This window comes from Sciurus vulgaris (assembly GCF_902686455.1).
Source record: "Sciurus vulgaris genome assembly, chromosome: 2".
Taxonomy (NCBI): domain Eukaryota; kingdom Metazoa; phylum Chordata; class Mammalia; order Rodentia; family Sciuridae; genus Sciurus; species Sciurus vulgaris.
In genome coordinates, this window is record NC_136462.1 from 107,113,433 (window position 1) to 107,134,636 (window position 21,204).

A 21,204-nucleotide genomic window follows, 5' to 3' on the forward strand; every position below is an offset into this window, starting at 1 on the left:
TGGAACTTTAATATTGCCCAAAGGCCCATGTATTAAAGGGCTCGTTCCAAGCTCATGGCACTCTTGAAAGGTGGTGGAATCTTTAGGAGGTGGAGCTCAGTGGGAAGAGGTTGTGTCCTTGCGGGCATGCCAGTGAAGATGATATTGGGATCCTGGCTTCTCCCACACTCCTCTACTTCCAGTTGCTATGAGGTGAGCATCTGGGCTCCACCAGGTGCTCTCTGCCACGATGTGCTGTGCTGCCACAGGACCAAAAGCAGGGGCAATGGTTCAACTGATCACAGATTAAAACTTTTGAAACCATGAGCCACAACAAGTCTTGCCTCCTAAGTTGATTATCTCAGGTATTTGTTGGAGTAAAGGAAAGCTAACACATAGGGATTGGCTCCATCATCTTTTTTGGAGGGACCCAATTAGAGTTCATGACAAACATGAAAAAACAAAGCAGTTCACTGACTCCTTTATTTATTTGGGAGGTAGGAGGAGGGCTGCAGAGAGGGATCATAGGAAAATTACCTATAATGAAAGGGTCAAGAAAGGTCTCCAGGGACTGATACTGTTTTTGTAGTTCTTGAAAAGAAGCAGGGAATGTCTGAAAGTACCTGATGGGAGTTTGTAATAAAACCTACCTTTATGAATGAGTACAGTGGAATACTACGTAGTACATTCATACATGTTTCTACCATCTTGAGATTTTTTATATATACAGTATATGATCTGTTTTTGTAAATGTACAGCTTGGAAAAAAAAAAAAAAGAGATCCTTTTTGTAATAAGTACAGCATTAAACATAACCAACATGGGCCAGCCACATTCCAATTGAAGACCCAGAGAAAGCAAGGCTGACAGCCCAGTGCCCAGCCCCTTCCCTGCTGTCAGCCTGATGGCCCCAGCACAGGTGAATCAGTGACCCTCTGCCCCTGGGCTCAGGAGGCCAGCCTGCCCTTGGCATTTGCACAATAGTGCCCATTCACACCAAACTGCAGAGGATGGGTCCTCCCTGAAGGAAAGTGGCAGAGAGGAATGTGTGTGTGTCAGGTATGGAAAACAGGAATGAAAGAAATGTGCTCTTCTACTAAAGGCACTTGTCAGTGGCCATGTATAGCCATTCTCTAGTCCTGGTGAGCAAGTGGGGTGCTTTTGGATTGAAGCCAACAAGGTCAGAGTGGACCTCAGTTGTCCTCTCACCAGGTTTAAATACAATAAATAAATCTTGGTGGTGGTTTTGCCCTCCTGGATTCCTATGAATAGGCTACCTTTTAGGATCATTTATGGAGTAACACTCCCTTTCCCCAACCCAGACTTTTCAGAGTCTTCTATGGGGAAGATGCCAGAATAGCTTCAGGTCTTGGAGAAGCAACTGCTCACTGTGGATCAGAAGGGGAGACCCCAGATGTCCCCTCCCCTGTCTGTGCCTGGAGCTTCTCTGCCCCAACTGTCAGTCTCTTGGTGCCTCAGATCTTGGTCACGTAGTTGTTGGGGAACAGGCCTTGCTTGCCTCTTAGTCGACCTGTCCACCAGCCAGAAGGATCTGTAGGGGGAGAGAGATGTGATTCAAGTGACTTCATCCCTGCTCTTTTCACTTCTTATGGAAAAGTTTGTTGTGGAAAGTGACTCTCCCACATGGCGGACACAGAAACGTACCACACAGATGCCTTTCCAGAGAGAACCTGCAGCAGGGATATAAGGACAGCTCCAATGTCAGCCCCCATAGGAGCCATCCCAGTCAAACCTGTGCAGGGCAGTGGGTAGACTTTGTCATGTCATGGTGTCCAGCTTCCTCCCCGTTTTCCTTTCACAGGTGTCACTACTCCTAAACCCATCTCAGAATCTGCTTTTTGGAGAACCAGGTCTGTGATGATCCTTCACACCCTTCACTTCCCATCTTTATTCCAGTCCTGTTATGGTTTGGATCTAAGTGTTAAAGGTCCCCAAGGTAGCAGTATTCAGAAGTAAGATGTGGAAGGTGATGGGATCATGAGGGCTCTAATCTCATCAATAGATTAGTCCATTGATGAATTAATAATTTAAAGGGCTATTGGGAGGTTATTTTAAATTTTGAGACAGAGTTTTGCCAAGTTGCCTTGGCTGGTTTTGAAATTGTGATCCTCCTGCCCTGGCCTGTAGCTGGGATTACAGGTGTGTACCACTCTACCTGACCTGATGAAAATTTAAGGAGGTGGGGCCTAGTTAGAATAAGGAGGTCACTGGGGGTGTGTACTTGAGGCTGTATCTTGTCCTGGCCTCCCTCTCCCCGCCTCTCCCCTTTTGGGTGCCATGAGGTGAGTAGTTTTGCACCGCCATGTGCTGCTCCCCATCATGATGGTATGCCTCATCACAAGCCCACAGCAATAGGGCCAAGCAACCATGGACTAAACTCTGAAACCAAAATAAATCTTTCCTCCTTCAAGTTGTTTTCTCAGTTTGTTTTTTGTCACAGTGACAGGAAGCTAACCAACAGTCCCTTTTCCAGAGATAAATTGGTATATATTCTTTCAGATCTTTATTCATGTGATAACTCCATGGACAAATTTTATTCACATACAAATCCACTTAAAACAGAAAACAAACCAATCTATACCTATTTTTATCTAGAACTTCAAAACTTGACATAATCTTTCCATGTCAGCACCTCATTTTATTAGTAGCTGCATTATGTACCAAAACTTACATATAACCATTCCCTTATTAAAGGACATTTCTTCCTCATTTTTCATTATTAATACAATGAATGTCCATACATCTATTTTTTCTTTATTTTATTTATTTATTTTTTTGGTACCAGCACGTGAACCCAGGGGTGCTTAATCACCGAGCCACATCCCCAATCCATTTTTATATTTTATTATAGGGTCTCACTGGGTTGCTTTGGGCCTCGCTAAGTTGCAGAGGCTGGGTTTGAACTTGCAGTCCTCCTGCCTTAGCCTCCCTGAGCGGCTGGGATTACAGGTGTGTGTCACTGTGCCTATCCATACATCTATTTTTATGTCCACATGTAAGTAGTGTGGAATAGATTTGTGGGTCGAAGAGCATAGACTTCATATTATCTTTTTTAAATTTTTTTTATTTTTTGTACTTTGAAGAGGTCAGTGAAAACAGTTATTCAGATCCCTTTTCTGAGGGGAAACAAAACTATTTCGTGTACATTCTTCAAGCAATATTTCATGTAAGAAATTGTTTAAAAAAATTACCCGCTTTTGTACACAAATGATAGCACATTATATGTTCTGCACCTTTAAAAACGTTAATAATATGCACTAAATATCATATCTGTGAACAAAGAGCTCCTGAGGTGTGGATATAGCTCAGTGGTAAATATCTTTAAAAGCAGCTTCTGTATTCACCTCTTTAGCTGAATATGTTCCAGTGTTCATTATAATCTGTCTTGTTTTCTGATGCTTGTTGACCTTTCTTGATTAATACATAGTTCTTTAGTGAATTTGTTGTAAGTGAATTTGTCATCAAAGTTGCAAACATCCCTCTTCTTTTCTTATAGTGCTAGGGATGGAACACTGGACCTTGTGTATGCTAGGCAAGGGCTCAAGCACTAAGCCACACCACCAGTCACCCATGTTTTCATACTGTTTTAATATTGAAGTAGTTGAATTAATAATCTATTATAGAATTTTTTAATATAATTTTTGGGAAATTCTTACATTGATATTAACAAAAGAAGACTCTACATCAGGGGCTTTTTTTTTTTTAAAGTACTGGGGATTGAAACTGATGTGTGGGTGGGTACTCTACCACTGAGCTACATCCCCAACCCTTTTTATGTTTTGAGACAGAGTCTTGCCAAGTTCCTCAGGCTGGCCTCAAAATTGCAATATTCCTGCCTCAGTTTTTCAAGTAGCTAGAATTATAGGCATGTACCTAATATTTATCTACTTATATTTGAAAATTATCTTGGTATAGGGAATGAAGAATAAATTTCAAGTAGTTAATATGATGTGGTGAATTAAGAATTCTGGTAATTATTGCTGTAAAAAAGAGCATGTATTTCCTATTGTTACTAAGATGGGTACCTTTTGTGTGTGTGTGTGTTACTGGGGATTGAATCCAGGGCCTCACACATGCTCGGCAGGCACTCTGTCACTGAGCTACATCCCTGATCCCCTATTTTCTTGATTAACTGTAAACATGAGAGTTTACATTCTCACCACACTGACAAAATCCACAGTTATGAAAATGAGTTTTCAGTAACTCTTTTGATAGTAAAACTTGACCTGAGCTAATGTGAATTTGTTCATAATGTCTCTTCCCACTGGTGGATATTTGTATGTTTCACAGCACAAATACTGAGTTGTTACCAGGTTTCCCCTGGGACCCACAAGGAGTGTTATATAATGTATAGCACATACACTGTTAACTCCCTAAAAGCTTCCATTTTTTATTTCTGAAACTCAACTGGTCCAAGGCCTGGGGTGGGGGAATGTGGACTGCTTCACATTTTAATCTTTGCTGATTTCGTCGGTGAAATGTTGGCTCTGCATTTCACTCATGATCTGTGAAGCTCTGTTGTCTGCTGCCTCAAAGGCTATGTCCATGTTTGGAATGGATTATTTGGCTACTCACGTGGAGATGCTACTTATATGTGTAAGATATTTTTCTGGGCTATCAAATATTTTACTTTGCTCATGGTGCTTTTTCGCATATCGAAGGTTGCAACTGAGCTTGATGAGGTTAAGGTCTGCATGGTTTTTGTGTTTTATGTCTTACGTGAAAACTATTCCCATCTAAAGATTAATGTTCTAGGTTTCCTCCTATAGTTTTGATAATTTTATCATATACTTTTAGGTTTTTAACTCAATCTGATGCTTATTTTGTGTATGAGGTAGAGATATAACTTTACTTTCTCTTAAAAAGGTAAAGCAATTGTCTATTCTTTCCCCTCTGGTTTAAAATGCCACATTTATCGCATATTAAATACCTATATATGTGTGGTCTGTTTCTGGACTCTATCTGATTTATTTTGATGTCTGCACTCATGCCACAAGTTACAGTGATAACTGAAAGCATGTTTTGGTAAATTCTAAGACTGCACATTCTATATACAAATATGTAATTATTTTAATTGTAACCAATGCAGGTTATTTCAGTGGAAATTTGAAAATTGAAAGTAATACTTCTAAGTTCAACACTTAGGAAGACCACATTTAACACTTTTATAACATTCATATATACACATGAATATATTTACACATACACATGTAGCTATATATGAGACTACAGTCCAGTTTATACCATGTTTCCTTTTTCTAATGAACATTTGTCATGTCAATAAATATACTATACTTTTATATTATCTTTAGTAAAAAAAAAAATTGTATTGTAATTCACTGACTGAGTATAGCAGCTTATTTAACCAATCCCCTTATTGGATTTGACCTTTTTCAACAGTTTTGCCAAACAAGTTTGGTGATAAAAATCTCATTTATGCTTAAGAGTTTATTTCAGGTGGGCGTGGTGGCACATGCCTGTAATCCCAGCAATTTGGGAGGCTGAGGCAGGAGGATTACAAATACAAAGCCAGGCTTAGCAATTTAGTGAATCCCTAAGCAACTTGGTGAGACCCTGTCTCAAAATAAAAAATGAAAAAGGGCTAGGGATGTGCCTCAGTGGTTAATTCCTGGTACCAAAAAAAAATTTTTTTTCTTTTATTTCAACACTCACTTTTGCTCTGATATCTTTGAGGAGGACACTAAAATGTTTAAAATATTAAAGCCTGTAGAAAACTAGAATAACAACACTTAGAGGCCATTTTGAGGGAAACTGGTCCACGGTCCATAATTCTCCTCATAATGATCTCATATGATGAAGGAACCTGTTAAAATTCCTGGAACTATCCATGGTCACACTTGCTGAAAGTTAAACTTCCAAAAACTACTGCTTATAAATCATGGATGGCTCCTCACTGTTTTCACAAGTTCTCTGAAGTCTGATAATCAGGGCCCTCTATCCCCTCAGGGCCCTCTATCCCCAGGTCATTTCTACCTTCTCATCTCCCACTCAGGATGGGGATTCTGCATCATGGTCAAAGATCAGCTTCTTAAACTTATCTGCTTTTTTCTGGTCTCCATGAGTTTTCTGTCTCTGTCCCTAAGAGAACTCTCCCCATCCTTCACTACAAACATCTCCTTCATGGGGACTCCTCTTATGTCTTAAGTCAGTTATCTTTGGTTTTTATGTTTTCATAAACACTTATCTATACATATCTTCTCTTCCAAGTTAAGAAAGCCCTCGGCCAAGCCCATGGACCTCTTTTACAATGGATATTCTAGGTTACCTCTCTGACTCCCATTCCATCTGCCTTCATTATCAGGAAACTATGAGGTTTGGGTAGGGTAGACCTCATCCCATTTCCTAGGGCCATTCCTGCCAGGACTAAGCCTCTCAGGGTACAGCCTTTGTCCTGCTACTGAACTTGATCGAGGGATGGGCACCTTACTAATTTGGTCCAATCAGACTGAAACTTAGGACTTTAGTCCAGTGGTTAAGAAGTTTCAGAGATAAGGCAGATTTCATACATGGTCTGTGATTCTGCTTCCATCTTGCCAACACAAACAAAAATGGCTTCAGAAGGGAGCAGGAACAAAGAAGAGGGAAGAACTGAAAGAAGCATTAAAAAGAAAAGGAAGCTGGAATCTTGAACAAATAGCCGCAGGCCTGACCTGCCTCTGCACATTTCAGAGGAGCCTGTAAATTCCCTTCCTGTTTAGACTAGTTTTATAGTAAAGTGACTGCATATTCTTTGGGTGGAACTAGTCATGCACTTACCTTCTTTGATAATATCAATAATGTCATTGGCATTAAAGCTGAGTTCATCTGTGTCCTGAGCATCATAGGCATACAAAGCCTTGCACTGTGGCACCTGGGGCTTGGGCTTAGGCTGGGGTTTTGGTCTGCCACCTGCTGGTGGAGGCCGACTTGTTGTCTGTCTCCGGACACTGTGGAGAGAGTGGAAGCTGATGAGACATGGGAACCAACAGGCAGCAGAACGTATGGTGGTTTGGTTTGCAGTATGGGTGGACATGCTCTTGTTCAAGTTCAAACCTACTTCCATCCTCAGATGCTGTGTGGCCCAGGACAAAAATCCCTGAACTTTCTCCAAGAATAAAAATACTCTTTCTGACATAGCTCTTTATAAACATTAGCTGTTGTTATTATCATGTCCCCAGCATAGAAGGAAATGTGGAAAAGGCCTATCTATACAAAAAGTACATAAAATATATCTAAACATTTAAATAATGAAGTCACATATCTATCCCTTCTTCCCCAACTCTGTAAATAACATTTTCTGGTGCCATAGAAGCATGCAGGTACTTCTTTTCAATTGCATTCCCTTCCATAATTAACCACTACTCTACATTCTGTATCAGTAATTCTCCTGCTTGTCTTTACTGCTTTACCACATATGCAAATATCCTTAAACAATGTCCAATCTGCTGTTTCTGTGGCTGTATAAGGAATCATTGTAGTATCACTCACCCAATGTTTCTCAGATGTGCCCTGTTGATGCATGTAGTTTTAGTTCCCTCATCCTCATTGCTTTACACTATTCTGCCAAATGAATAGGTCACAATTTACTTATCCCCTCTTCTGATGGTCATAGGAAATAGTTCCAGTTTTCAGTATTATGAATAAACATTACTGTAAATATTCTCATTCAGGAGTTTATCCAGCTTCTCAACATCAGCATTATTGACATTTGGGCTGGATAATTCTTTGTTGTGTGTGGGGTGTGTGTGCGCAGTATCCCTGGCTTATTCCCTGACCTCTACCCACTGGATGCCAGGACCAACCCCCCATCATGGTCATCAAAAATATATCTAGTGTTTTAAAACTAATCAGGATCTTTGAACTTTTTTTTTTTTTTTTTTTTTTTTTTTGCGGTACTGGGGATCGAACTCAGGGCCTTGTGCTTGCGAGGCAAGCACTCTATCAGCTGAGCTACCTTCCCAGCCCAGGATCTTTGAACTTTTAAGTTTCTTCTTTATTTATCTATACACTGCTGTTCAAGTCACCATTCATAGTGTCCTAAGGCATGTAACTATAACTTGTTCCTTTTTAGGGATCTCTTTAAACTTGTATCTGAAACAATTGATAAATGTTTATACACTGTGTTTCAACACAGTTTTGAAAGTGAAACAAAAAATATTTCCCCCCACTTGGCTTAAAAACAAATCAGGGTAAAGCCTATATATTCACTTGCTATAAAAGAAACTTAAAATTTCTTCTAAAAAGTGTTGAGTTGAAACTCAATGTCAGGGAATGGTTCTTGGGTCTGTCATATCTGTTAATACCTATAGAACCGGAGGAAGGACGAAAAGGGAGGGTCTTTCCAGTCCTTAAATTCTGGAACAAATAATCACACCCAGTTTTGAGCTGGCTCTTTGAGGCCACAGCACAATGTCATTGCTGAGGTCCTGGACTGACAGATGTTCATTGGGTGTTGATGAGTATGCTGGAGTTGGGGAGAGGGGACTGGCTGCCAGCCTCAGCAGGGGTGGGGCTCCTAAGATGGTTCTTTCCACACCCTGAGTGGGAGGGAGTAAGTCCTGATGCTATTTTGGCTCTATTTCTCTCAGGCCCATGCACACAAAGCACTTTTCTCTGATGGCAGAGGAAAGGCATCTTACAAATCATTAGCATGACATCATTTCCTATCTAGTGTCCATTGGAAATCCCCATTCTCCATTGGAGAAGTGCTGGCTGCTCTGAAAGCTGGCCGGGCAAGCAGGCTTTTGATTAAGCACCCTATACGTTGGGGATATGTCAGCATTTGGTTAATAGAGCCATTAGCCTGGATACCAGAAGTCACCTGATTTCCCAGCAAGGAGAAGTGGAGGGGGTGGGCGGGGCATCAGAACACCCTGGGGGGAGGGAGGAAGCCTGCAGCCCACAGTGGAGCACAGTTGGGAGTGCACATGCTCAGATGCACACATACCTGTTTTTGTATACACATGTCCTCCTCCAAATACTCAGGGAAATTTGGCCTCTAGTATGTCAGGGGGGAATGGGGAATACTATCACTGGTGCAGATAGTGAAGGTCTCTGGAGTTCAATAGTATTAGAACTTAGGTGCAGTTGCCTCCTGAGGGAGGAAGTAAGACTACTTAGTAGGAAGACAAAATGAGTGAATCCCTCAGAGAGAAGACTATCTCCATGTAGAGTCACCACTACCAATTCCTGCCCTGTCTGCCTCCAGCTCTGACCAAGTCTTCTCTCTTCCTCCTCTTTCATGTCTTCCTTGCCAGATAATTCCTTTCTAAGACTCAAATATCACCTTAAATCTGACAATCATCTTAGCTCAGTTTTAATTAGTTCACTCCATCTCCCCCTAAAAATCCTCCTAACAGATTCTCTCTGCTCTTGGGAAAAGGACCAAAACCCTTTATGGCACCTACAAAATCTCTGCCAGGTAAGCTCCCGGCTCACATCCAGTTTCACACTGTGCCAAAGGCCATGCTGGTGCCTTCCTACATTTCTTCATTAGCCCCAGTTGAGGGGAGAACCCCTTGTCCACACAACCCTAGCTTGTGTCATGTTTACCTTGGAAGACATAATACTTTGCCCGCAAGATCAGGAACAAACAAGGATGTCAGTGGTTACCACTCCTGTTCAGTACTACACTGGAAACTGGCTTTTAGGCACAAAAACTGAAAGGCATCCAGACTGAGAAAATAGTGGAAATATCTCTACTTGCAGATGAGATGAGCTTGCATGGAAACAATCTTAAGGAATAAACTAAAAAACTATTAGAATAAGTGAATTTATTAAGATGATAGGATATAAAATCCATATATAAAACTTGACTCTATTTCTATGCACTAACAGCAAAAAATCCAAAAATGAAATGGAAAAAAACAATCCCCTTTGTAACACATCAGAAAAGAATACCTAGGAATAAATTTAACAGAAGTATGATTCTATTTATGTGAAATGTCCATAACAGACCAATCCAGATTGATAGAAAGTAGATTGATAGTAGTGGTCTAGGGCTGGGGGAGGGGATATGGGAATGATACTAAAAGGCAGATGATTTTCTGGGAGGTGATGAAAATGTTTTAGATTAGCTTATGGTAATGTTTGCACAACTCTGAATATATTGAAAACTGTTGAACTGTACATTTTAAATAGGTAGATTTTATGGTATATAAATTATATCTCAAGAAGTTGCTTTATAAAAAAAGTAAAAGGTGAGGTTTTCACAATTCTGTGTGTAATGTACAAAGCTGCTCTCCCCACCCTTTCCGTTGCAGCCATTTCCCCACCTCCCAACTACTTGTCAGTCTGTGAACATCCTAGCTAGCTATTGGTTCATCAGTCAGCTTGCAAGTATCCTTCTCCGTTATTGGTCCCCTGTTAGCCCGGTGGGATTCTTAAGGGTAGCTTCACCGCCATCTTCTCTCTTGCTTTCTCTCCCCCTGACTCACTTTCTTTCTCCTCCTCGCTTTCCACTGTCTCTCTAGCGCTTGCCCTTTCTCGTTCCCTTTCTTTTCCTCTCATTTTCTCTCTTACCCTGCAGGGAGACACTCTGTTTGCTTAATATTTCCCATGTCCAGCGTGGTTTCCGTGGGATTCCTTACACTGTGAATGTACTGAGAACTATTGAACTGTATATTTTAAATGGGTTCATTTTATGGTATATAAATCACATCTTAGTGAAGTTGCTTTTTTTAAAAAAAGTAAATAGAATGGGCCCCTTTAGGTGGTACAATGCATTGCTAAGCCCTGGAGTGGCCTCACTGGCTTGTATGTCAGGCAGCTGCTGGGAGTGTCCCAGGCCCAGGTCAGAGTGGAGGTGGGGAGGATTATTCAAACACCCATCTGCCAATAGCCCTGCATGAACTTTGATCCCAAGGCATCAGTGGTTACTTCCTCAGGATAAATGGCTACTACTGGTCAAAGCAGAAAAGGAATTACCTGGGTCCTGTGTAGACCCAAGGCAACAGCTGGTTTGATTGTCCTAGGCCAATCTGCTACTATGCTGGAAACACAAGGCCATTAAGCACTTGGTTGAATGGAGTTCACAGCACTCTACAGCTGGGAGGTGGGAAGGCCAGGGCAGTTTTGAGACAAGGTGTATTCTGGGTAGCAAAGGGTAAACTGGGATTTGGAGGAGGAGTGGATGGGTGGGTGAGGTGGAGAAGAGCTCTGCCTGTTGCATTAGGAATGGATGCAACACTGAGGTCAACCTGGTCTGGCTCTTCCCTGTGACTAAGAAGAGATGCAAAGTGCTCCAAGAGGACAGCATGCAAAGTGAGCTACAGACAGAGCAGGACTCTCCCATGGCTATCTTGCTCATTCTCACACCTGTCTACACTCTTGTGAGTGTCAATGCATGGGATGTCTCCTGGGAGCCCCTGTCTTAGCTGTCTGAAGTAGAGACAAATCTACTTTTAGCTGGGCTTGCTCAGCAGCAGGCATTTTCATAGATGTTGCTTCACTTAACTCTCATGACACTCCTGTGAAATGACTGGTGCAGGTCCAGCTGTTCACTGGTCAACATGGTAGAATACGCATAAGGTTCCTTGAGCTCCAGCCACACTGACCACTCTGGCTCATAGATCTGGTCAGGCTCCCCCAGCCTGTCCCCCACACCCCAAAGTGGCATGGTCAATTCCTGCTCAGCCTCCAGAGCTCATTTCCACCACTACTTCTTCACATCCAGATAAACGCCCTACCATTTCTGCTCATAGCCCATGTGCCCTTGAGAGCAGGGGTCTGAATGTATAGTGACTTGTGTAACTATGAGGCTAACTCCCTGGGAAGATGGCAGGTACCACAGGGCAGGGCCTGATACTTTCAGTGTTTACCACTGTGGTCCCCAGTCCTGGGAACACAGTGTGGTTCAAATGTATGCTCTGATAGAGTTACAGGGTAAAACAGGAGAGGGACATCGGCTACCAGTCAGTGTGCCAAGTTTGAGGCCTGGCTCTACCATGGGCTGGCACATGTTCTAGTCACTTCACCTCTTTCAGGGATTAGGGTCTCCATTTGTAAAACATGAGAGAATTCAAGCAATGGCCCCAAACCTTTTTCTAATTCTAACCAAGCTTTTCAGAGAGCTTTCAACAGATTCCCTACTGTACGATGTACAGAGCAGTGTGTGCTGATGAAGTGGTAGCCGTGCACAATTCACCACGCTGGGGACCTCCAAACTAGTGTAGGACACAGTTTACCAGAACAGCCATTTTCGCAGCTCTGTTAAGCCCCAACAGTCTCAAAAGGGTTCCCTTTCTGTCACTAGGTGGCGATCCTGTGTAATTAATAATGAGACAAAATGACTCTCAGCAAACTGCCAGAAATTGATTAATGAGGACTTTTAGGCACCAGAGGCCTCCACTCCCAGTCGAGGAGACTGGCCAACTCAGTGAAGAAGGGATTACAAACCTTCTTACACAGCAAACAAAACCCTCACTGAGCTGGAATGGGCTCGGGCCAGCTTGTGAGAGCCTATTGTTCAAACTTTCAGGAATTTTGTGAAGCAGTTGTTAAACAGGGTGATTATTAAAAAATAAATCTTATGAACTTACAATAGAATATGTTATATTAAAAGGGCAATAAATACTTATGATTCATCCTTTCCTAAATATTTTACTTCTGTCTATGTTCTTGAAGTTATTCATGGCTATTACCGATGTGTGCTAGAAATCCCGTGTAATGGTGTGCAACTGCCCATCATTTCCCAGGCCTGCTCAGTGGAAGCCATGCTGGTAGCTTGAAGTTGGCCACATGTGAATATCTAACCACAGAAACTGGCAAATGTTACAACTCAGGGTGTTTTATCCTAAGTTTCCATTGTTTGTCAGCACACTACAGTACCCTTTCAATAACCCACATTCATTCTGGCCTAAAAACTGTTTGCCTATATTTGTTTTGTACTAACTATGCAGGATTTAAATAATTTTGACAACTCTGTTATTTTGTGATATTTGCATTTCTAATAAACCTCACAGGATTAAAAACTGTGCTATAAAAACAATTCTTTCATTGGGGAAATGGGGGTTGCATCAAGAATTTCAGACTCATAACAATTATTATTCCTGTTGACATTTCAAAAATAAAAGTTTATATATGTGTATATATGTGTGTGTGTATGTATATACACATACATATATGTTACTATATAGTTATAAAACTATACACCTCTGAGCAAATCCAGTGTTTCATTATATGTCATTTTTGTACAACACAGTTTACTTTTCCTACTACTTGATCCATCATTTCAACCAATTTGTACACTTTCCACTTTGTGTCTCTTACCCATTAACATAAACACACAAAGGAGCTGAACTACAGCAACTTCTTTTTGCAGGAGGCTCCCCCCCGGGGGGGCATTAGATCTCAAATGTGATCACCTTACAATCTGTAAGATAAATAATATTTTCTGATGAATGATGCATATTCCAGCTGGTTTGCTTTCATGAAAATTTGCACTGTAAGGTACATGCTCCATTAGTGACTGGGGAAGACCAGGCAATGCCTAAATGACCCTAACTGACATTGAATTTCTCCAAATTGAGGGTTACTTAATTCCCTCTACCCTGGCCATGTCCCTCACTTCTCATGGGAAGTGGTTATTATGGTTATTGGAGCTAAGACGTTTGGTTAGAAATATGGAATTGCATAAAGCAAAACAGGAATCTATGACTTTTATTTAAGTTGTCCAAATAGAGTTCTAGTGACTGTTGCAATATGATCAGACAACTCTGCTGTGCTGTCGGTCTGTGGCATAGAGAGCAGCACTGCTATTCTTGTGGGTGTGCTGGGGAAAAAGGGTCTCAGTCTTGGTTTCATGGTGGCAGCCCATTTCCCCCCTTAAAGCAAGCAGCGAATACCTGGAGCATAGAACTTCAGAGTCCAAAGCTCTATGCAGGCCAGAGATTTGGTGTCTTTGTTTTGTTTTTCCTCCTCCCTCTTTTTGGAGTCTGGGGAATAGAACCCAGGGCCTTGTACATGCTAGGCAAGCACTCTACCAGAGCAAAAACCTCAGCCCTTGGATACTTGAGGACAAAGCCTCTAAGCCAGGGAATACCCACTTCTCAATTCTGGTAGAATATTAAAATTTCCCTGCAAGACTAAAACAGATGAATAATGGCAATGAAACAAATGTAAAAGAATTTTCTGGCTTGGGTTGTTCCTTAGTGGTAGAGCACATGCCCAGCATGTGTGAGATCCTGGGTTCAATTCACGGCAACTCAAAAAACTGAAAACAAAACCAAATTCAACTGCATTGTGATGTATAGTGTACAAAGTCTTTATTTAATCTTTAAGAGAACCCTGAGGAGTAGATTTTAAAATTATTATCTTAGTATTACCTCTACTGCATGGGAGCATACTGAGGCATAGGATGACTAAGTAACTAAACGACAAGCATCAGGTATCACACAGAAGGTACGTGAGAGGCTAGGAATGTGGCTCAGTGTTACAGTGCTTGCCTAGAATGTAGAAGGCCCTGAGTTCAATCTCCAGCACAACAAATCAACAAACAACCTCAGTAAACAATCTGATGAATAAAACAAAAAGGAAAAAATATAACCGGACTCACACTCAGTTCTTGCTATTACAAACCCTCTCTCTCCCATGCCCCCATGCCATCCTTTTTGACCTTCCAAGATGCTCCCAGGCTCCTGGGTGGGTATGTCTTGTCTCTGCCAGGGAGAGCTGGGACTAGGCTTTCAAATATCAACTCTTTGTTGTGCAGATGTGAAATATATGTCTTGAAATTCCAAGAAGAAAAATAATGGTATTTTACTTCATTGGCTCTCCAAAATATGCTGTTCCAAAAGGTTGAATCTATAAACATTACTGGAAATGTGGGAATGGATGCCAGGAATTCCTAAACTCCATGTCTGCCTGGGCCAGGTTAAGGCTGCTTCTCCTGTAGATTACTGGTTGAGAAATATTGCGATTGGATGCTTGGTGGAAATTTTTAGCACTTTGAAAATATGACTCCATTAGGAGAGTCTTGACAAGAGACATGCAGGCAGCATTTAAATTTTTCTGTTGACCCTAGCTTTGTGGTATGGCCAGCAGCCCTAAACTGAGCACTTACAATATTTTCCGTTTCCCTAACTTGAGTTGGATCAATCTCTGGAGTATCTTGAAATTTCCTGAAGTTATCCTTTCATGAAACAGACCACAGGATTAAAAAGAGGAACAGACATTTCCTCTCTGGGTTTTAATGCTTCCAATAATGAACTGCAGGTAGATTATGCACTTTAGGGGTGAAAGTTGCAAAGCACTCCTGAAAGGGAGCCTAAGAAGACAGAACAGAGCAAGCAGGCTTTCACGAGGCTGTTGCCTAACCTCTTCTCTTTCCTTTAGAATCAGAAAAGATCTCTGACCTGAATCAGACTTTTCAGAAGCTATGATAAGGGACTGGAAGATGATGATTGCCTCTGCATATCTCCTCTTGAAGAATGATGATAATGACAAAGACAACAATGCTGCATGTGCATAAGTACTACAATACAAGGATGCAGAATGCAGCTGGGATGAGAATAAATTTAGTGAAGTCTGCACGTCTCTCCCAAAACAACTGACTGAACCAAAAATAAACTGATACTTTCCTGAATTAACCTGAGGTGCTAATTAAATCATTTGATTTTATCCATATTACTTGATCAAAAAGGATTGCATATGCTAAATATATCTAAAGACAAGTGCCTTGATCCCAGTGGCTTGGGAGACTGAGGCCAGAGAATGATGAATTCAAAGCCAGCCTTAGCAATGGCGAGGCACTAAGCAACGCAGTGAGACCCTATCACTGAATAAAATACAAAATAGGGCTGGGGATGTGGTTCAGTGTTTGAGTGCCCCTGAGTTCAATCCCCAGCCCCCCCCCCCCCACACACACAAAAAAAAAAAAAATAGAAAAAGTACATTGAGGGGAGGAGAGAGAAAGGAAAGATAGACATATGATGTGAAAGTCCAGGACAGAAAAACTACAGTAATCTTATTTAGGAACTGATAAATTCAAGGTGACTCTTTACAATTTTGATGTAAATAGGAAGACTCATGTTTATGAGGGAAAAGGGACAAAACTCAGGACACCAAAATTCCCATGTGCTCCAACAACCTCCAATGGAATAAATGCAATTAGTGTTTTCTTGGCAAAGAGTAGAAGCTGTTAAATTTAGGTAACCATGAGGCTCCTGAAATGCCATGTCTACATCATAAACCCTGACAACATCATAAACTTTTAATTTTCACATTTATACTTTTTAGAAAATAAATACCAAGACAGAACTCAGTCTTTGACCAAGTTACTATTTTCTAAGGAATGTCTACACAGCAGACTGAAGTGTATAAAGAGGAGGCTGGCTAGGATTCTTGAAGCTATTGGACTGAGCATGCTTAATAATAAGAGTTTTCCGCACAACAGTCAAGAAAATGGAACTGCCTAGTGGATGGTTGTCAAGGTGTTCTCTCCTTCCGGCCTCTCATAGCCAGTTTCCAAGACAGCACTGCCAGTGCCTGGTCTTCAGGCCTGAAGGTGGTAAAGGGTAAGAGAAGACTAAAACAGGGAACCACACAGCTGAGGGCTGGAAGGGAGCAGCCTCGGTTAAGACACAATGTTCCTAAATTGCCTACTTTTGGCTGACAGATGCTCCCAGCTGGCCCATATGCAAGTCTGTAACTTGCAAAGCAGGCTGAAAAGATGGTCCTATTTGCCAAAACCAAACTGTGTAGGAAGCTAGCAGGCAGAGCTAAGAGATTTGGTGCATTCTGTTGATTGCTTTTAATTCCTTGCCTACTTTGGGAAACCAAACTGGGTCTAGGAGAAATCATGTGACTATTTTAATGATGTTCTCCATCTGATTAGTATGGGTATGGGTTACAGAGTGAAAAAAAATCCCATTACCTTAACAGCATACTTTGAATGCACCTTTATAGGAACCTCTCCTGGCCTTATTAATCAGATACTAGTGCATCACTGGCACTGCATGGGAACTTGGTAGATACGTAAATTCTTGGACCCTACCTAGACCTATAGATATGGCCCTTTGGAAGTGTGATGGTAAGCCTTCCAGGTGATTCTGAACACCAGAGTTCAAAAACCACTGCTTTAGACTAATCTAGTCAGGTAAAACATGGCCATTAGAACTGGTGGGATAGCTACTTACCCAGGAGTGGGGGAAAGGAAGTGAAGAAAAAGTGTATACATGCGAGAGAGCACACATACTAGGAAAGGTTGGTGTCCACTCCCCCGATGGTCATCTTAGTACTAGGAATTGAACCCAGGGCCATTTTATTTTGCCACTGAGCTATGTTCCTAGCTCACATCCCACTCCCGTTTTTGAGATAGGATCTTGCTAAGTTGCTGAGGCTGAACTTGAACTTGCAATCGTCTTGCCTCAGTCTCCTAAGTTGCTAAAATTACAGGCATGTATCACCATGCCTGGCTCTGAAGGCCATCTTTATTAAGTAACTAAGGTATTTTCCAAACTATGACCCAAATGAGGTAATGACATAAGACTTGCTAGGGTAAAAGGAATACCCTGAGAGAACCTGGTGAAGTTTCTATCATCTTTGTGGTCTTTAGGAGGAAGTGTCCATATCAGAGAAAATATCTAACAGTACCAGGTGGAGGAAGGAGCTATTGTTTCTATCCCAGTCCAGGTCTATTTTGTACACAAGTCTCCTAATCACTTAAAACTTCTGCACTGTTCTATCTAGAGACATGGAAAGAACAAAAAATGGAAGTGGGCATGAGGGAAGGGAAGAGTAAAAAGGTGGGCTGAAGCAGGCCATTCACTGGATTCAACCATGCAGAGGAAGATTCCTTAAAGTTACTTGTCCAACTACCATTAGATAATGGTTATCTCATCATCATCAAGCTATAGTTGACTGAGTAGTCTCCCACCTGCCAAGTAACATGCTAAGTATTTTATGTGTATACTTCTCCCCACAACCCAGGAAGCTTGATGGTGTCACATCATCATACAAAGTTCAAGGAGGTTAAGTAGCAGTTCCAATGTTTGGTAGGAAATAGAGGCTGAAATAGTATTCTCTCCCAGGTCTCGCGTCCCCCTTCTCTGTCATTTGACAATATTACTTACAACCTATGTGGTGATTTCCACACACCCTGTGCCTCAGTGCTAAGGTGCTCCCTGTATCTCAGGACAGCTCACCCTTAAGCACCTGGAATGTAGCTGGCACCAAAGTCTGGTGTTCCCTTACTAGTTTTGCAGTTGGTCCTAGTCCTATCCTGGTGACCCCACAGGACATGTCTACTCTCACTTTCACAGCATGCGTCCTTTGCATATCCACGCAGAGTTCTAGAAATGCTCAGCCTCAAGAGTCTGGGTTCCTCTCACAGCTCTTTGTTTTCTTTTCTAGGAAGATAGAGAGGCTCTCATGCTGAGGCCATGAAAATCAGTATTCTGAAACATCCACATTTCATAGGATGCTGCGATGCTATTCTCAATGTTGCTAAGACTCTAAGCAATTATGTTTAGGCAACTGTAGGCACAGATGGAAGTCAAAAATCCCATTACTCCTCAATTGTGTCAGAGAACCATGAGTGGAATCTCAGGGCTGAAGGGGACCCGTCTTCTGATGTTTCTAGTCTCCACAGAATGAAAAGCGTTGTGAGCTATCAACTTGGCTGCAGTTTTAGAAATGTCAGCCAAAGCTCCAAAGCCTTGGGTAATGAATTACAGCACTTGGGTGGAAAAATGAACTTCAGAATCATACACTGATGGCCTAGAGGAGTCTCTGAACCCTTGGCATAATTAATGGAGATAGAGCTTGCCAGCTTCACCCTTAGGCGATGGCAGTCTTACCCGGCAGCACCCTGGTCTGGGACCTTGAGGAAATCCAGGCTTTCAGGTGTCTGTGACACTCGGTCGGAGCCTGTGGACTGTTGCCGTGGCAAGGGTGGGCGGGCCATGGAGGTATACAGGCTTTTTTGATTGGACCTCTGGTTTCCAGGAATGTGGGGATGTGGCACAAACTGGTTTTTGATGATGCCATTCTGATGGTATCCTACAGGAAAAGAGGGAAAAAAAAAAAAAAAAGCTTAACAGTTTTGATTCTTTCCCAAAAGGTTTGCCAAAATATTACATCCAGCTACTAGTGAAGGGCAAGTGACTTAACACATCAGTTTTCCTATGGAGAATACTATTGCCAAAATACCGCATTTAGATTTAATGCATTGGCTTTCTTCTGAGCCAATTACTGAATTCTGGTTAACAAATAAAATAGTATAACTTAAGGTATAACAACATGAAAGAGCTAATAATATGAAGTAAATATCCAGGAAGTGCATGGAATACTCAGCACATGCTTGTCAAATTTGACAATAGAATCCCCAGATGTTCAAGGTTTCAAAGTCCACAGTCAAGGAAAGGTAGGCTTGCAACTAGCTGGCAGACATGGCCTTGAGTCTAAGAAAATTATGAGGCTGTGACTCAAGAGGGCAGGCCAGCAGCTGTTTAAACAGTTGGACATCGATTTTCAAGGGGTCTGTCTTGTGCGTCTTTGGCAAAAGCCTGCTGTGTACAGTGGAGGAAGCACTATAGACAGGGAAGGGAAATGTGACCACCCAGTTGGATCAATCCAGGCGGAACAAGCTCTCTTAGCCAAATAGCAATTTTTAGTAAAGATCACACAAGTTGCATTAGCCGGGAAGTAATGGATGTATTATAGTGATGGGCTCAAAATCATAGGTCTCAGCTGAAAGGGGCATCATTCTACACCTTGTATGAGGAAGCCTTTAGGTCTTCTACATGACAGATCTGGGCAGAGTGAAGAACAAGACGTCCCAAGGCCCACTTGAGTAAGCTGCACCATGATACCTCTTTCAACCAAATTGAGAGAACTCGTTGGAGCCAGTGGAATGACCTTTCATTTATAAAGGATTTAGGAGTTCAGTTCTGGCTCTTAATACTGTATTGATCTTGAACAAGATAACTGATCTTTCAGAGTATCAGTTTCTTCATTAAAGAACAAAGAGAGCCAGGCACACATCTGTAATCCCAGAAGTTCTGGAGACTGAGGCAGGAGGATTGCAAGTTTGAGGCCAGCCTCAGCAACTTAGTGAGGTCGTAAGCAACCAAGTGAGACCCTGTCTCAAAATAAAAAATAAAAAGGGCTAGGGATGTGTCTTAGTGGTTAACTGCCTCTGGGTTCAATCCCTGATGCCTGAAATACCCCCAAACCAAAAACATACAAACAAAAAAAAAAACAAAACAAGGAGACTGGTGTAGAATCCACTTGATCACTTCCATCTCTGACATTCATTTCCCTTTATCTTTATATCTATCTTATTGCAAAGTGGAAAAGTGTGCTATTTCCCTCCCCAGTAATAACAGATAGAGTTCCTACTTTGAATGACAGTTTTCTAGGGTGGAGCTTTAAAGAGTATAGCTCCCCATCCAGCCATCTCTCTTGCCATTCCTTCCCACCCACCTCTCGGGATGGATCAGAACTAGGCCTGTGGAGGCAAATGATCTTCCCTCTTCACTTTACCCAGTACATGGGATTTGAATGGGCTCCCATAGTTATCTGAGGATGGAGAGGACATCAAAGCCCACTTAATGCCAAAGAGCCGAGGAAAGCAGAGAGGCATGTCAGAAGGGGATGTGCCCCAGGGCAGTGACCCTCAAAGTGCGTCTAGAGATGGGCAGGTTTATATGTAGCTCAGCACCCACTTGCTCACAGTAAGTTCAAAAATGAAGAATAACATGTAGAAACATCCATGGCAACTTGACACACATATATCTTAAGTCTCTTGGATCTAATAACAAAAAATTTATCTTATATTTTAAGCTTTTATAATTCCTTTATTCTACAAATACATTTTAATTATTTCTTATAAAAGTATGGTGATGAACTGGAATTAAAAAAAAAAAAAAAACCTATGAAATTAAAAATCTTGGTCCTTCACTTTCACAGAAAGTTTGAGAAATGGTGATCTAATGAATTCAGGTCCAATCACTCATTTGACTTAGGAAAGCTGGGAAACCAAACTTTAAGGTCAAATGTCCTGGGGCCTGATTTAGCCTGAAAGACTGCTTTGGCCAAACTAACCAAAGTAAAGGAAATTTCCAGGACCAGAATGCTATACTGGAGCCAGTGCATAAGTAGCAATATAATACTACTATTTCTTCTCTAAGTTTCCTTCTAGCTTGGTTTTTCCTCAAACCTAAAAAAGGGCAGGAGCAGCAGCTGGGCTGAGCAGAAAACAGAC

General features: G+C 41.7%; 1 protein-coding gene across 1 annotated transcript in view; it reads right to left on the minus strand.

Moving 5' to 3' along the window:
• Positions 1 to 448: 448 nt before the first annotated feature.
• Positions 449 to 21,204, minus strand: part of MYO1E (myosin IE) — a 189,310-nt gene continuing 168,554 nt past the window's right edge. Inside the window, exons 26-28 of the mRNA XM_079125860.1 lie at positions 18,797 to 18,998; positions 6,777 to 6,946; positions 449 to 1,530 (exon numbers count right to left, since the gene is read on the minus strand). Coding sequence (XP_078981986.1) covers positions 1,454 to 1,530; positions 6,777 to 6,946; positions 18,797 to 18,998 — 449 coding nt within the window. The 3' untranslated portion in view covers positions 449 to 1,453. The remainder of the gene's footprint in view (positions 1,531 to 6,776; positions 6,947 to 18,796; positions 18,999 to 21,204) is intronic.